Genomic DNA, 19,182 nt, shown 5'->3' with positions numbered 1-19,182 from the left:
ATTTCATAATCCCGTAATTTCTCCTCGAATATTTGTTGAAATTTTAATTCACTCTTATGTGCCTCCACAATTTTTGTCTCTTTAATAACACTTGTAACTTTTATTAACTACTTTCTTTCCGAAAAACAACCACAAACACCAATAAACACTTGCTAGTTGACGCCATATTGTAAATAAAACGCACCTAGCGCCGCAGCGGTGCGCGCTGAACTACTTCAATTAGACGGCGGCTTTTGAATCAACTATAGTGTTGAACGTTTTGAGCGACTAAAATATTCAATATAAAAGCTAGCCGTGTGATTGAATGGCGTTGTTCAGTCAAAGGGCATACATACTTAAATTTGAGAGTTTTTAGAATAATTTTTCAAACAACTCCTCGAAGGTCGTGGGCTCGATTTCCGCGTTGATCAATGAAGATAATGATCGCTGGATGTAGATGATGTTCGGAGGTACGGTACGTAAAAAGTTGTTTCTGCGCCTGAGCTGTCAACAGTCCAACAACAGCTGCAGTCTATTGGACTTCTAAAGAGCTCGCCAAGGCCTTAAAACATAAACGTGGCGAAAAAAGGAACTAACACTGCCATCATACAAAAACGTAATTGCACGGCCATAACCGAGTTAAATTCTAAGTAGGTAAGTAGGTAGTTAAATATTGTATGCGGCATGTCAATTTACTTGAATTCCTTGTTTTATTGTTATTTAACTCTGGCTGTGTTCTGTCCCTTTCACATGTTTAATAAAGTTATTTTTATTTATTTATTTAATTTTTTAACAGTTCTCCTTTACCAGCAGCGCCCCGTTCACGTTCGTTTATAAGCCGTATTCCTTTCACTTTTCAACTACGCATGCGCGCACACTGCATGACAGACATAGATCAAGATAGATACCGCATGTGTACGTACTTCGCGTGCCATATCGCGTTCCCAAACGACGAGCAATGCTCGTCTTTCGAAAGTCTTTTCTTTAGCCTGCTATCGGAATCTGACGTCAATCGGAATTTAAAAAATGCCTAAAAGTGCCATATTGAGCTGTAGAAATTCAAATAGAAACATTGGCCTAGATAATGAACACGTTTCTTATCATCAGTACGTCACAGTAGGTACTAGGTAGTAAAAAAGTGGCACGCTCGTTTTCATACAAATGGAGCGAAATGCGGTATCTATCTTGTTCTATAGCTATGTCCACACTGTGCAATTTCATCTTCAATTTTCGTCATCAATTACTACTGGCGCATTCAATATTGAATGCGTCAAGGAACGCAACGCCAATATTGTCATTTTTGAAGTTTTGGATACGATCAGAGGGCATGCGTTGCGGGCATGCCTCACGTTCGCTGTTGACTACGCTATAACGCATGCCCTTGACGAACAGAAAAAGGCACAGTGTTTTTCTGTTCGTCAACCATTCATTGAAACCAGAGTGCTCTTGTGTATTGCACACACACTTGGGCACTATAAAACTATTCCTGCGTAACGTGCTCTTGTGTACCGTGGCCGTTTCACTATTACCACAACGCGTTGTGCGCCATTTTTTCGCTCACTGAGCGTTTTCGGTCTTTGAGGGTAACATATAGCTCGTTTCGTATTGCTCGTTTAAAGAAATAAGATAAGATAGATTTATTTTTTAGTAGCAACAAGCAACATACCTACTGATTGTCAATGCATGGAAATGCGACTTGATTGACTGAGATCAAAGCTTAACTTGGTTCCCTATATTATTCGAACAATATCTATACTAATACTATAATCTATAATATAATAAATGATCAAACGAACTTACCAAGTGAAGTTCGATCATTATTATATGAGTCGCTTCATTCGAAGATATATTATAATTAACCAGTAGTACTTTGTATATCTGCTTGGCATACGCGTTTTTTTAAAGATTTATGTAGGTAAGTTGAAAAATTACACGCTCGCCCGATCACATGGCGTTCCAGCGTGCCTCATTATGTTTAGAGAGAAGTAATGCAAAAATCTTTCTTTCTTTCTTTGGGTACTGCAGCAAACATAGTTTCGTGCAGACTGGGTGGGAGGGAGATTATATCTTCGAATGAAGCGACTCATATAATAATGATCGAACTTCACTTGGTAAGTTCGTTTGATCATTTATTATATTTCTTCGCTTCATTCTTCGATATATAATTAACCAGTAGATTTTCAGAGTAACGAAAGAAAGATTTTTTTTTTTTACAAAATACAATTTATTATATTATGTACTGGACACTGGTACGTTATGAATTGAATAGTAATCATTATATTCGAGAAAGAATTTAACGTTATGGCCATAAATAAAAATAATAGTCAGTAAAAACAAGACTTAAGAGACCTCTATGGTTTGTGATTCAAATGATAACATACTGGGATGGAAACTTTGTTCGTCGATAAAATTATGGCTAAGGAAAATAGCGAAAGTATTGGAGTCGCTAGTCCTGCCTGTCGACTGTCGTCTTACTAATCGTGTCGAGTCGCAGTCTCCGTGTCGACGCTCGTATCGACGCCGCGCCGCTCTCGCACAGCACCTGCTTTATCCAGCGGCTAACCGACTGGGAGGTGGCTGTTCTATGCAGAGCGTTAAACGTTAGCAATAATAACCCGTACTGTAGCATTATCCTATTTAATATAATCTTGAATAACCATCGCACGGCGTAGTAATTTAAATATAATTTTTTTTTTTAATAAAAAAGAATTACTTATATAATTTAATAACATCACCGATCCGATCACGCCCGGGAGTTGATGTCATTGTAATATTAATGTCGCTATTTAAAACCGTAATTTTTATTTTGCCGAGATTTATTAGGCAGAAAGTTTTAAGTCAATGACCAGTATTCAGTAGGTACAGAGTGCAAGAAAAAGCAAATAATTTATAAGTGGATCCCGGGTACTATACTACTCAGGTATGGGCTAGGATTTTTATTACCGGAAAGCTTCTTTTGAAAGACGCTTCACACATTCATCTGTGACCAACCAATAATGTCAACATTGTTCATAAACAATGACAGTGCACAGTGATGGCTGTAGAAGATATTGTATTACAGCCATTGTCAAATTCTTTGGCTAAGGTTCCGATGGAGCGGACGAAGATCGCTTCAAGAGTAATCAAGAGTCCACTGCTTTAACTGGGTCCGGCTCTGTGGTCGTCGATAATGTGATTATTGCATATTAATATTATGATTGAAAGTTCAGAATATTGTGTTCTCAGTCCACCTGCAGGCTGAATATTTTAACAATTAGATGTTATTCAAGAATAAGTGTGATTCTGTTATCGTATTTATCATTGCATATTTTATTTAGTATTAAAAATTTTAATCGCTGAAAAACCAGTTGCATTCCGCGGTGGGAGTCAGGAATCAGGATATGAAGGTGTCAAAACACCTATCAGTTGAGCTAGCTCACGAATAGTACACTGATTTAACTGTTCTATATTATTCCGTTTTAATAGTCATATATTATATTATAATATATCTAATATATAAAATTCTCCTGTCATGGTGTGCGTGGTTGAACCCTTTTGAAACGGCTCGACCGATTTTCGTGAATCTTAGCGAGCATATCGGCTAGGGTTGAGAATCGGACAACATCCACTCTTTATATTATTGGTAAGTAATAGTAAATTGTTACAACTCGAGACTGACGGCGACCATTGTTTGTGTGACGAGATAGCAATCATGGACTTTGCCATGGTGGCATAGGTACTTATTTAGTCACTTCAATAAAATAATAATATGGGCGAAATACTTACTTAATATGGCAAAACAACATTTGCCGGGACAGCTAGTTATATTATAATAATATATATTATAGACGTTAAGGCTTAAATATTTACCTATTTGTTGTGGATTTAATACACCCATTGCACTATTAACAATCAAACGTAAACAAAAAAAGGGGCGCCTAACGCTGAAGAATTATCGCCTAGAACACTTGTTAAAGCGTGGTAAGTCTAGTAGTGATAAAGCATACGCTTGGTTTGGTTTTCCTTTTTTATATTTTTTGTCAAAAACAAAATATTAGCACATCTGATAATCTGTACGTCAAGACTTAAGGCTCTTAATCCGTAAATTCGAAAAATCTTTCGATGGATTAGTGAGTTAATAGGAACCAAGAAGTAGGGTTTTAAATCTATTTTTGCTAGATATCCACTTTTGGGTATTGGCTTTAAAGCCGTACGGTAATTTTCCAAATTAATATGTAATTTCGAAATAAACTTACGAAGTGGTTTCAAATTTAAAATAATTCAGAAATAGTTTAAAATATAATACAATATTTTCCGCCGCTTTGTTTGGGGAAAAGAAAAGCTTTGAAATAAGGTAACCTTCGGTGGGGGTACACGAAGATATAGTTTTCATATTCTAATAATTTATTGATGCCATGATGTATAATATATTAAGCTAGTGGTCCCCAATCTGTTTTTGTTTTTGGAACGAAGTTCCCTAATTATTTTTTTTTCTCATGCGGGCCGCAAACATAAAAGGTTTTGGTGTCGCGGGCCGCAACAAATATTTTTAAGTTTAAAAATAACGTTTTTCAAAATTAACGATTTACAAGTGAAAGACTTTCACGTTGACTTTGATTTTGCCGGTGGGCGTGAATTTCAAAATGGTTTAACATCACGCGGGCTACAAATAAAATCCCGGCGCCGCGGCCCGCATGCAGCCCGCGGGCTGCGGGTTGGGGATAGTTGTATTAAGCCCACAATAATCATAATAGTAACATCTGTAAAACATATATATAAAAATATCTGTCAGCACTACTGCTGCGGTGTTGAGCGTTTAGTCGACTCAACGCTCTTCGAACTCGAAGGTTCTGTAGCGGTACAGTACTAGCGGCGCCAGCCGACGGTTACCAGCTCTCCCCCCCCCCCCCCCTTCGGGTAACGGGAAGGGTTTGCCAGAGCCCAAAAGATACCCGATTGATGGGATGTTCTAGTATGTCTCTGAGAACAAATACTGGAATTATCCAGCGAAACCATAATAATCTCGGTCTGATATTGAGACAAGACTTATCGAGTCTGAGTGTTATAGGTTTCCGTTACGAAGTCATACGAAGTTGTCTTGTCTGATAATATATTATCATATAAGTCTGATAATAATTAAATAATTAATAACCAGATAAGTCAGATACTGTTGATAAGTCTGATAATATCGAGACTTTGTCAGGTGAAATCTATTTAATGATAATATTAATAATCGATCGAAATTGAATCCATCTGCAACACTTATTATCAGGAATATTTTATAAGCAGTAGCTTATCTTAATTGTTTTTGGGGTCATTTAAAAACCATAATCTGTCGAATCCAACGAGGGTTCACCTAATGTCAGTAGGAGCCCTGGATCTATCCGGATCTGGTCCGGTTCTATCGGTGTCGGTACTCCGAATCCACTGGTTTAGGAGTGGGAAAGCTTCGGGTTCATTCATAACCTGATCGACCCGTATATCGGTCACTTTTAGTTATATTTCCCCGATTGATTGCTTAGTGACCTCAAAAAAAATAAATATTGGGGTAGCTTAATTGCTTGTTATAATCGACTTATTTGTCGATAAAATATGTTACAAAAAATATTGAGGGTAGTAACTATCACGTTACGTAGATATTAAGTAAGTTTCGTTATACACTCGCGGTGTATCCCGAGTATTCCCGAGTTCCAACATTGGTGCAAAACTTATTTAGTAATAATAATTATATACCGGCAGACATAATAAATTATAATCGTAGTTCTATATTTAGAATAAAAGGATCGCGCGGGACGCGCATTGTTTGTTAATTTATGAGACTCGCAGTCAATCTAGTTATTAGCTCAAAATAGCTGTTCTCTATAAAACGGCAAAGATATGTAGTTCTATTTATAAAACTAAGAGCGCGAGAAAACGCGCGGTAGTTGCTAATTTTTATTTTTAAACATTGTCGGAGACTCGTAGTCAATCCATACATTATGTTGATTTAAAAATATCAATATATTTTAAATTTAAATAGTAATTAACTCTCAGTTAACCCTCGTAAACCAGCCAACATATTATACTTCTATTTTTAGATAAAACATCGTCAGAGACCCGCAGTCAATTCCGATGCATAAGGATTGTGCTTAGAGACTCGCGGTCAATCCACACATTATGGCGGTTTATAAAACAACTCGCTGTTAATCCCCAAACCGGCCAACGCATAGTTCTATTTATAGAACAGATAAAACATCGTCAGAGACTCGCAGTCAATTCCAATGCATATAAATTGTGTTTAGAGACCCGCAGTCAATCCACACATTATGGCAGTTTATAAAATAACTTAATATAATTAAACACTTGCAGTAATTTACTTGCAGTTATTTACCCCAATCGGGCAAACATATAGTTCTGTTTATAGAATAGGTAAAACATCGTCAGAGATCCGCAATCAATTCCGATGCATATAGAATATAGTTTGTGTAAAAGAACTCGCGGTCCAAACACACTGTACTTATTGAGTCACAGTTGCAGTACATACCGGTTAATAAAATGATTGCAGAAATCACCTGTAGCTATTTCCCCCCATCCAGAAAACATATAGTTCTATAATTCTATTTATAGAACAGATAAAGCATACATAATATTATAGATTGTGATAAAGACTCGCAGTCCAAACACATTGTACGTTTAATTGACTCGCGGTCGTAGTACAAGCCGGCTAGTATTGAATATAATTGGCTCGTCTAGGCCTCGGTAGTGCCTGCCGTTTATTTAAGTATTTAATAGTACTTACATGTATTTTCTTGTTACATGATAAAATAACACTGACTTTAGTTACTTACAACACTGACTCAATCATCTTAATAATAATAACCAATTTTCTTCTGAGCGCTGTCCTTTAGCATGGTTACTTAGTAAACGTGTTCGCGTTGCCTCGCGTTAACAAAGAATGAGGCACGCTGGAACGCCATGTGATCGGGCGAGCGTGTAATTTTTCAACTTACCTACATAAATCTTTAAAAAAACGCGTATGCCAAGCAGATATACAAAGGTACTACTGGTTAATTATATATCGAAGAATGAAGCGAAGAAATATAATCTATACTTAATATTATATAATATTATAATTGGGAAGAGTTTGTTTGTTTGTTTGTTTGAACGCGCTAATCTCAGGAAGTACTGGTCCGATTTGAATATTTTTTTACTGTTGGATAGCTCATGTGTCGAGGAAGGCTATAGGCTATATTTTATCACGCTAAGTATAATAGGAGCGAAGAAATAGATGAAAATGTGGAAAAAACGGGGGAAATTATATGGAATTGCTTATCATCTTATGAACTACTAGAGCAATGTTTATGTTATTTGGCAAACATGAAGAATAGACCACGTGAAGGGACATAGGCTATTTTTTGCTGCAAAATGTACGGTTGCGTGAAATTCCTAAATTATGCAAGCGAAGCCGAGCGAAACATCTATCTAAGTATATATAATAAAATCGTAGGAAAGTCAATTCTGTATATTGAATATTTTTGTACAATAAATAATACTTGGGATGCTAACGCGGACGAAGTCGCGGGCAACAGCTAGTGTTATTATATAATGATATTATACAGGAATCCAATGTGCCGCTGAAAGGCCTATAGTTAACCGTTGAATTAAACACCAAATGAACAATCAGCACTCATGAATTTGATTGCCTCAATTGTGCCAAACATAATAATGGCTTTGAAATAGCCCAAGTGCTAAAAATAAAGATCGACATTACACGTCCATTATAAAATGTATAAATCATCCTGAGAGGAGATTAATAAGTTTGCTGCATGAGGCAAAATAAAATTACTTTAAATATTTTTTTTTTTTACTCATATAAAACCTAAGTATTCTTTAATAAATCTTAGTTACTACTTATTTGCTTAAAATATTATAATAACGTGTGTCTTACCAATTATAGTTTATAGATCAGTGGTATTCAACTTTTTTATATACGGGCCACAAACATGTTTTGGTCTTTACTATTATTATATGCCGCGGGCCGAAACCAAAATTTTTTAGGGTTTAAAAATAAAATTCTTCAAAATTAACGATTTATAAGTAAAAAAAAAAAATCACGAATTTCTACTGTTTTGCCTGTGCAGCTTGAGATTGTAAGCTGGATTTGAAGTAGCTAACTAGCGATTACCATACGGTAAATACGCGCACAAACTCTTTTATCAGCTCCTGTGAAATACATGCTCGCTAAACAGTAGCATACATTACGATAGAATTAATCAGCTACTAACGGGTCGGTAGAAGACATGTTTATGCGCGTAATATGCGTAGTGCGTACCTATATCGAACACGGAGAGGTAATGTAAGGCACATAGTATTAAATCTTTAATTAAATTCCAACATAATTGGATTCTGCATTGTCGTAGATTTGGTAATAATAACATACCGCGACGTGAATTGATTTCGAATTTGTGATTACTGATTAGTATAAACTTTACCTTATTGCTATTATAAGGGCTATGAATATGCCGGATATTAAGTAGTACTAGATTTTTATTAGTCTATGCTTAAAGCGCTTTGTCCAGTTACTTGTAATATTATCATATATAATATAATATAAGGCAACGCACCTGCAGCTCTTCTAATGCTGCAAGTGTCCATGGACGACAGAAGTTGCTTTCCATCAGGTGACCCGTTTGCTCGTTTGCTCCCTGTTTCGTATTGAAACTGGATTTAGTTAATTTGATCCTATTTTGAGGATACTGAATAAAATGCAATTTAGATAAACTTTGTATATTCGTTTTGTAACAAAGGAACAGCATTACAGTGCAAAAAAGAATGGACGATACTAGAATATATCGACTACCGCCTACCAATTAACAAAAACAAAAATAATAAAACGCCTATAGAAATTACATAGCAACAACATGATTTGATGAAACAAAAAACCTAAATTAACATTAAAAGATTTAGGCGCTGCAACATCCTGGCCCCCGTTGAAAGCTCCTTCTTTCAACCGTTGGTGTCTTCATCTTGCTCTTTCCTTCAACCGTTGGTGTCTTCATCTTGCAATGGACAAAGGCGAACTAGAGGCCTTCTTACAATACCCCGTGTAGTGGCGATATCTGCAACTCGCGATATTCCGTCGACACCCGGGAATAAGCGTGTGACTCTGCCAAGCCTCCAAACTAAGGGAGGTACGAAATCTTCATGTATCAATACAAGATCACCAACTTTCAAGCTGACATGATTTTCCTTCCATTTTCGGCGCTGCTGCATTTCGGATATATACTCCTTTTGCCATCTTGTCCAAAAATGTTGACGAAGTTTTTCTACTCTGGCATATCGCTGAAGATGACTTTCATTGCAGTCAGTCAGATTTGGGGTCGGCATGGATGTCAACTGTCTTCCAATTAAGAAGTGCCCTGGGGAAAGGAAAAGAAGGTCATTGGGTGAGGAGGACAAGGGACATAGCGGTCGACTGTTTAGAATCGCCTCCACTTGCACAAACAAAGTATACAATTCTTCAAAAGTTAAATGACTATTTCCTAGTATTCTAACTATGTGATGCTTGGCAGATTTAACGCCAGCTTCCCATATTCCACCAAAGTGAGGAGCATAGCACGGTGAGAAAATGAATTTAATACCGTCCTGAGATGCAGAATCAGAAATAGAATCGGAATTTTGTTTTAGAAATATACTTAACTCTTTAGCAGCAGCAACGAAATTGCGGCCATTATCACAAAATATCTCTGCTGGCCTTCCGCGTCGCGCTACGAATCTTCGTAACGTCATCATAAAGGCATTTTTGGACAAATCACTAACGATTTCTAAATGAATACATTTAAATCTCATGCACACAAAAATACACATATAACATTTAATCAATTTTGCGCCACGTCCTTTGCGATTAAGAATATAAAAAGGTCCAGCAAAATCCAGTCCTACGGAAATGAAAGGATAGTCAGGATTGAGTCGCTCTGGGGGCAGATTCCCCATTTTTGGTTGCAGCGTTTTACCTTGCGCACGTCGACACCGAACACATCGACGCACTACCTGACGAGCCAATCGACGGCCATTGATTGGCCACACCGACTGCCGTACTGACGCTAAAAGCAACTGTGGCCCAGCATGAAAATTCTGCAAATGCTGATATTCAAATATTAATTTGGTCAAGTAATGAGACGCGTCAAGCACTATAGGGTGCTTGTTTTCGAAAGTATATTGCGAGGACTCTATTCTGCCTCCCACTCTAATTAAGTTATTTTGATCAATAAATGGAGATAAACACAGCAACTTAGAATTATGTTTCAATGGACTATTCATTTTTAATAATTTAAATTCAGTAAAAAATAATTCCTTTTGAGCAATACAGCATAAGCCATTAAACGAATCATTTAATTCATCTACAGATAAACTGCCTATTCTCCTTTGAGAAGGATTTTTTAAATTGTAAATAAAGCGCTTTACATAAGCGAATGTTCGTTGTATTTTAGTTAATTTAGAATACCGATCAAAATTAATTATTGGCTCGGATACAGCTAATGGAACAGATTTAATTTCGATTATATTTTCGTATGGTACTTGAGGCATAGTGGGCCATCCAAACTCTTCACATTTTAGAAAGTTTGGGCCAGACCACCATATTTCAAGATCGCAAATTTGGGCTGAATTGACAGATCTAGAGATTTTATCAGCTGGATTCATATCTGTAGGCACATATCGCCATGAAGCAGGATCCGTCAACTCTAATAATTCTCCTACACGATTTGCAACAAACGTTTTGAGTTTCATTATGTCTCCACGAAGCCAACTAAGCACAACGGTGGAGTCACACCAAAATACAGTTCGAGAGGGTTTGTATCTAATAGAATCAGTCACACTTTTAGCAAGCCTAGCACCAAGGAGAGCCGCGCAAAGCTCCAAACGAGGAATAGTAACGGGTTTTAAAGGGCATACCTTCGATTTAGCGCACAAGAGTTTTACTGTTACATCCCCGTTAGTATTAATACTACGCATAAATATACAGGCTCCATATGCACGTTGAGAGGCGTCACTAAAGACGTGCATTTCGATGGATTTCACATCATCAGAAGTAAGAACTTTTCTAGGCACTTGAAGGGCTGAAAGGGCAGTTAAATTATTAGAAAACTCTAACCAAGACTCCTTTATCTCTTTGGGTACAGGTTCGTCCCAATCAAGTTTCAATTGCCACAACTTTTGCAAAATTAATTTAGGTTGAATAGTGCATGGACTCAGTAAGCCCAGCGGATCAAAAATAGTAAATGAATTGGACATAATAAGTCTTTTAGTAATACATGCATTTTGAGATGGTAATTTAAAAGGAAAATGGAGATAATCATTTAAAGGATTCCATCCTAATCCTAATGTACTCGTAGATTCACTTAAATACAATGACTCAGAGCAACCTGAAATTTTATTTAATAATTTCGGTGCATTTGTTTTAAATTTTCTTAAATTAAAACAGCCAGATTTTAGAGTATCTTTAACGCGATTTAAAATAAGCTCTAATTGTTGTTCGTTATCACTTCCAGTAATTAGGTCATCCACGTAAAAATCATGCTGTATTATTGTTTTAATTAATTGATCATCACATTCCTCCCCCACCTGCCACAAGCACCTTGTGCTTAAGTAACTCGCACTTGCAGTGCCGTAAGTAAGAGTACAAAGCTGCAAGGTTCTCAAAGGCATTGACTCTTCCTCTCTCCACAATATGAGCTGCAAATTTTTATGCATATTATTAGAAATATTTACCTGTCGATAAAATTTATCAATATCTCCTGTTAGTAAATACCGATATTGGCGAGCCCTTATTAGAATGGAGAAAAGTGAATCCTGCACATGTGGTCCCTTATGTAATAAATCATTTAAAGAATAGCCTGAGGAGGTGGGTTCTGAGCCATTAAAAACGACACGTAGCTTCGTGGACTCACTACATTCTTTAAAAACAGCGTGATGACAAAGAAAATAAGAAGGATTAGGCTTATCGATTTTTATTTCAGTTAAGTGTCCTAAGTCTGCATATTCACGAATGAATTCTACATATTTTGTTTTTAGTGTCGGATTTTTTCTAAACCGCTTTTCGAGATTAAAAAATCTATTTCGAGCTAAGTTGTACGAATCTCCCAAACAGTCAGGGGAATCTTTTAGAGGCAATTCAACACAAAATCTACCTGATTCTAGCCGAGACGTGTGAGAGGCAAAGTGCTGTTCACAGACTTGATCATTTTGATTTAGAAATCTTTTTTGTGGTACATCTTCAGGAGACCAAAATTTAGTTAGCATTTCTTCAATACTATTGAAAGAATCTTTAAATATAGTAGCGTGATTACAGTGAACACGATTATATTGTTTAGTTTTGTCTTTTATATTTAATATAGGACCAGCAATTAGCCAGCCAAATTTTGATAGTCTGAGCTTTGGCTTGTTGGGGCCCAAAGAGCGTTGATCACACTCCAAAACATCCCAGAAAATATCGGCGCCTAACAAAATATCAATTGGCCCAGGTTGACCAAATTTTGGATCAGCAAGTCGTACCGTCTCCGGTATCTGTAATTCGCGTATGTCTATAGGAGATTTTGGCAATTCTCCAGTTAACTCGTCAAGAACGAAACACGACAAAGTAACACTATACGAAGTGTGAATAGACCTTAATTGAGCGACACAGTTTTCCATTACTTTATTTATTAAATTATTACCTATGCCTATAACATTAATAGATTCAATAGGATTAGAATTTAGACCCAGCCTCGTCTGCAATGATTTAGTGATGAACGAAGACTGGCTACCACAGTCTAGAAGAGCACGAACCGTCTCAGATTTATTTGTATACGGATTTTTGACCTCAATTAGCGCAGTTGATAAAACAACTTGACTTATGCCTTGTTTAGAAAAATTTGTGACGGTTTGTGGTTCCTCCGTTTTATGCAACAGTGAGTTATGCCTCTGTTTACATTCCTTGCAAGGGCCCATTCGGCATTCACTTGAAGGGTGCCCCTGTCTGAGGCAATTCAAACATAATTTGTATTTAGTTACATAAGCCATTCGCTCTTTTACATTTTTTGATTTGAATATTGGGCAATCATATATTTTATGATCGGAGTCACAAATTATACACAGATACGTATTTGAACTATGATTAGTAGTACATGTTTGTGATAATTTCGCCTTTGGAGTAGAAACCGCAAAAGATTTTGTATGGTAGTTACCACGATGTTGTAAGTTGCTGAGCGAAGGTGTCGTCGAGTTATTTTTGTTTGATTTATTTTGAAGTGCATTATCATGCTGTTTACTATTTCGGTTCAATGACTCGAGGACATCTGCCCGTGCAGTTAAGAATTTATTAAAAATTTTTAATGTAGGTACGTCATCTAGACCATTTCTTAGTTCTTCCCACTTCATAAGAGTTTGAGCATCCAATTTCGAAGATAACATAAAAATAATAATAACATCCCATTGACCGGTAGGTTGTCCTAAATTCGATAATGCCCGTAAATTTTTTGTCACGTGATCGACTAAAAAACGTAAAGATTTCTCTGTCTCGCGAGCAATAGGCTGAATATTAAATAACGAGTTTAAGTGGTGATTTATTAGTAATCTTTTGTTATCGTAACGCTCACATAATAAGCCCCACGCAGTAACATAATTATCAGATGATACCTCCAAATTAGAAATTATCCTGGCTGCCTCGCCCTCCAGGTAAGATATTAAATAATGATATTTTTGAATTGCAGAGATACGCTCATTATTATGCACTAATGAAACAAAAGAATCACGAAAATCCAACCACCGAAAGTAGGCTCCATCAAACCTAGCAATTTGTATTTGTGGCAATTTCACTCCGAGCTCCTGTTGTTCATGAACGATATTTTGTGCTACAGATTCTCTCCTACTAATTTCCAGTTTTTGATTGTGCTTATCCAATAAATCTCGAGAAAGTGCAACCAGACTAATCATATCGGACTCAATACTATCTCTTTCATCGATTTCGGCATCTAAATTTTGAGAATTTAAGATTTCTATCTCAGTCTGTACCTCCTCAAACCTAGAAGACAGTATCTCAAATTTACTCAATTTAAGTGTTAATTTTACAATCTCCAGCGGTGAAAAAGTTTCATCATCTTTATCAACAAAAGATTCTAAGTATCCTTTGAATTTAGTAATTTGCCCTTTTATGGACGCTCGCCTTGCTATAAGCGACTTTAAATCTACAGACATTGTGATAAATATTTACTTATCACAACAAAAACCTTTAATGCAAAACAATATTCCTTAATTAATGATTCTGTATCACACGAACAAGAAGTTATAAGTTAATTAGTTAAATATGAAAAAAATGTTTATGCTCACGCTCCTCATTTTGACGGAATTTACAGTACTTCCGGAAGCCGACGACTTGCAGGCGCATGCACAGCTGATCACGGTGTCAAGGTCGACCGGCGATAAGCCGTACACACGCTGAATGCACTGAATAGATGCACTGCCAGCACACCTGAAACAGTTCGGCCAACAACTGTTAATATATGCTATTATACATATAAAGGAGTTTGTTTTATAAGCTAAACCAATAATAGTAGATACCTAACTCGATAATTTTAGTTAAGCTATTTTATACACAATATGTTAGCCTTTATTATAAATGATTAGATACTAATTAATAACATCAAATAACAACAAAAAACAAGAATTCATCTAAACTTTACACAAGAATTACTTAATCTAAACTTGTGCACTTTTGTGACAATATTATAATATTCTTGGTTATTTACTACGTTTTTAAACTATTAAGGCTATTTATTTCAATAAACGATGAGTGTGAAAGTGGATATTTAGTTGGATAAATGTATAAATTAAGGATTTTTGTCTTTCTTAGTTTTATAAGGTTATGATTAGGGAAATAGGAAGGGCACTTAACTTGCGTAGAATCTTCTCAAAAATGCTGCTCACAACTCAGTCGCCGTGGCTTGGTTGTCTTTCTTGAAAGAAGTCTCGTTATAATCCTGAGTAAGCCTGAATTTCTTCGTTTTGTACTTCCAAATTCCAACCCACGCCTCTTTTGAATTTTCGATATTGCAGGTTCTTCTTATTTATAACACGGTCGCCAATTTGTTTCGTATTGAAACTGGATTTAGTTAATTTGATCCTATTTTGAGGATACTGAATAAAATGCAATTTAGATAAACTTTGTATATTCGTTTTGTAACAAAGGAACAGCATTACAGTGCAAAAAAGAATGGACGATACTAGAATATATCGACTACCGCCTACCAATTAACAAAAACAAAAATAATAAAACGCCTATAGAAATTACATAGCAACAACATGATTTGATGAAACAAAAAAACCTAAATTAACATTAAAAGATTTAGGCGCTGCAACACTCCCTTATTTCATTTAAAAAAAAGTACCAAAAATTACTTTCCTATGTAAAAATAATGTTGCCTACGTATTGTCGTATAAAACTTATTCTAATTGATAGTAGCTAGTTAATTCGTGTATATCGCTCGCTTGTATTGGATGTTCGAAGACTCCTATGCAGATAGTAGTTCACATGGTTAACTTTATAGCTTACTTGTACGATCGTACATAGTGCACAAACCGAATTAACCAATATTGACGACGTCGACAGCACAGAACAGGCGCTAGGCGTGCAGCCGAGCGCCGAATATGGAAGTGTGGATGCGGCATAGATATTAAATAATATATTTTTTACTTATCCCCTTGACAGCGGCTGTCAATATATATTTTACTAGCTGTTGCCCGCGACTTCGTCCGCGTGGACTTTAGTTTATAGCGCGCGGTGTCAACAAAATTTGTGTCAAATTTAAAAACTTTTTAAAACCCTGGTAACTGGTACCCCTCTTAGGGCCGCGCTACACCGGAATGGCAGCGCTGAAAGTGCTCGTCTCGCCGCACACAAGGCCTTTTGTAAGATTTAGGTGGACAAAAATATTTTATTCATTTAAATACGCAGTAACATACGTATTTATGTTTATTTATACATAATAACAAAAAATAAATACCAAAAACAAAATAAAATTAATATTTAACGGGGGCTCCCATACAACAAACGATATTATTTTAACCTTTTTTGCTCGTAATCAATAATGCCAACAGCCAGGCACTTGAAATGTTCATAAAGGCCTTAGTTATATGTGTACTTTAATAATTAATAATAATATTTAAATAAAATAAAAAATTGAGGGGGGCTGCCATACAAAAACACAATTTTTGGCCTATTTTTCCTCTATAACGGTACGAAACTCTCAGTGCGCGAGTCCGACACGCACTTGGCTGATTTTTAAAATTAATAAAATAAGCAATGTGAGAATAAAAGAAACAACCATTAAAATGTCAATTTTATTAACTAAATAACTCACAAAATACAGAGATTCGGTTTCAGGTAAATCTTGTTAATGACATAGTCAATCGATGATGATTGTGCTAATGCTAGATATCCTTTGGTTTGAAGGTGCAAAAATAACTCTCTTCGGGTGATTAATGTTTAATTTCGTTGCCCTTCCCCCGAAATTCCTGTTAAAAAAAGTTATATAAAAAAAACTTGCAAGTATTTGCAGCTAATTTATCTTATATTCGATAGCCCACATGTTTCTCCAAATATGGAAAGTAAAATTATTCTTTAGCGTTCTTTACCAAAGACTATGTGGGACTGTATGGCAAAAAGTATCCATTTTTTAGCGATTCAATTGTAACTAAGGATTATGATTTATTAAATTATTATTTTTTTGTTACTTACAACTATAATCAAAAGTACTTACCACAAGCTTGATTATCCACATTGAAATTATTAAATAATTCGGTTCCAACCACAAAATATTTCACTTCTAAAAGCACAGAAAACACAACCGCTCAGAATAGTCGTAAGAAACAACTAACTCAACAAGTTTCTACCTCCTATTGTATTATTTACCCGGCGTGTGGTGACCGTTTTTTTTGTCTATTGTGTAGTCAAAAGGTAAATGAAGTGTTTGGCAAAGAAAAAATAGCTTAATTTACATATACCTAAAATTCTTTTTGTCCAGCTAGATACCTCAAAAGGCCCTGTGTGCGCCGCTGCCATTCCGGTGTAGCGCGGCCCTTAATTTATCAAAATACCCAAAAACAGCTGTGCAGTGTGCACATAATCTATACTAATATTATAAATGCGAAAGTATCTCTGTCTGTCAGTCTCGCTTTCACGCCAAACGCCAAAACTACCGAACCGATTGTAATGAAATTTTGTATACAGATAGTCTAAAGCCTGAGAAAGGACATAGGCCACTTTTTTACTGAAAAAAAGGGTTGTAAGGGGGTGAAAATACTTACTTAATACTTTATCTGTGCAGTGACGTAACGTACCTATCAATGATAAATAGTTTATGGGTAAAGTTGTGTAATTGGGGCCTAAATAAGCTTTAAAATTTGGCATAAAATATAAAGTTTAATATAAAAAAAATTAAATACTTATTGTGTGCACACTGGACAGCTGTATTGATTTAAGGGGTACCAGGGTTTTTTTATAAAAGCATTTGACACAAATTTTGTTGACACCGCGCGCTATAAACTAAAGTCCACGCGGACGAAGTCGCGGGCAACAGCTAGTTATGAATAAAAACAATAATATATAATAAAGTAAGTATGATTAGTTCTGTTACAATAATGAAGTAAAAAATAAAACGCCATCTGTTTTTATATATTAGAATTAAAATGTTGATTGCATTGATATATTTTCTGGATGGAATATAGGCCAACACGGTACACTCGAACTCCTTAGAAATGCAGTAGGAGTTCTATAAGATAAGATAGATTGATTATTATTATACTAAGTGATAATATTATTAAACATAATATTCTAACGTATTAAAAACTATAAACAAAAACATAATAACTAATAAGTATGATTAGTTCTATGTTACAATGAAGTAAAAAATAAAACGCCATCTGTTGAATCGTATTAGAACTAAAATGTTCATTGCATCGATATATTTCTGGATTTTTTATAATATTATACATAAAATATATTTAAGATTTTTGAAATATTATTTTAATACACATCCAAGACCCAGGAACATTGAAAACTTTTTGTTCCGCCTGCGGGACTCGAACCCAGGACCCCCGGGATGAGCGCTGGCCACGCGCAATGCGAATTAATTTTCATCGATATTTTCATGGAAATAAGATATTTTCCCACATCAAAATGTAGCCTATGTCCTTTCTCAGACTCTAGAATAACTGTGTACAAAATTTCATTGCAATCGGTTCAGTAGTTTTGGCGTGAAAGCGAGACAGACAGACAGACAGACAGATATACTTTCGCATTTATAATATTAGTATAGATTGCTATCTGTCGAAACCAATATTGGTCTCACCCGCAGACGGGGGTATTTTTTTTTAGAATTTGGTTCTAGTTAGATTTCCCAGATTCTAATTGGAATGATGTTAATTTAAATTAACAATCATAAAGTATATTAAGTTGTAAAATGTTTTTCTGTTTGATATTAAGACACATAAATTTTAGCCGGTAAGCCGAATAAAATAAAATTCAGTATCAAATGTTTTCAGTTTCAATGTGCTTGTAGTTTTTATTGCGGAAAAAATCCGGCAACATCTAGTTTTGTATATTTCCTAAAGAATAACGAAAGCGGTAAATTTGCCACGATGAATGTAGCTCACAGCCTCACATCCTTCCTTATTATCTACTTTAAATGTATGTCATTCAACATAATGGTCTGGTAATTGAGGCCTACCCAACTATCAGCCTATTCTATATACAAATAAACAAAATAATGATACCACGAAAAAGTTGTGGTGGTATCTTTCCGAAACACTTTAAAAATGTATCTACACTCTACAGTTTTTATTTTCAGGCAAAAAAAAATCATGGCGCAAATATGCAACAACTGGACACAATAGCTTACTTAGAAGGTTTTTTTTGAGGAAGGAAAGAAGATTTACCAGACTGCATTAGAAGAAGAATAATAATTATTCGAGTGAATTTACGAATATTTTTTTTTAGTAAACAGATAAACTAGCGTCAAAAATTCCAATAAATAAGACATTAATCGGATACTAAACATATCTTTCGTATGTCTATGTAACGTACCATAGAGTAGAACTTATAAAACTTTAGTGCTGCGTGTTTGTCATAACTTATCCCGGGAGTTCAGGGCCCAACGACTTGTGTTTATGTTCCGATGCACTCTATAACAGTTAACAATGTACGAGATTGCC

The 19,182-nt window shown here is 35.6% G+C and overlaps 1 protein-coding gene across 1 annotated transcript; it reads right to left on the bottom strand.

The window, feature by feature from the left end:
* Positions 1-8,880: 8,880 nt before the first annotated feature.
* Positions 8,881-10,583, bottom strand: LOC121726346. Its single transcript, XM_042113665.1, has one exon. The coding sequence runs from the start codon at positions 10,522-10,524 to the stop codon at positions 8,977-8,979; it is 1,548 nt and encodes a 515-aa protein (XP_041969599.1). The 5' UTR covers positions 10,525-10,583; the 3' UTR covers positions 8,881-8,976.
* Positions 10,584-19,182: the final 8,599 nt, after the last annotated feature.

This window comes from Aricia agestis, chromosome 4 (genome assembly GCF_905147365.1).
Source record: "Aricia agestis chromosome 4, ilAriAges1.1, whole genome shotgun sequence".
Classification (NCBI taxonomy): Eukaryota; Metazoa; Arthropoda; class Insecta; order Lepidoptera; family Lycaenidae; genus Aricia; species Aricia agestis.
This window is presented reverse-complemented; position numbering and strand designations above follow the sequence as displayed.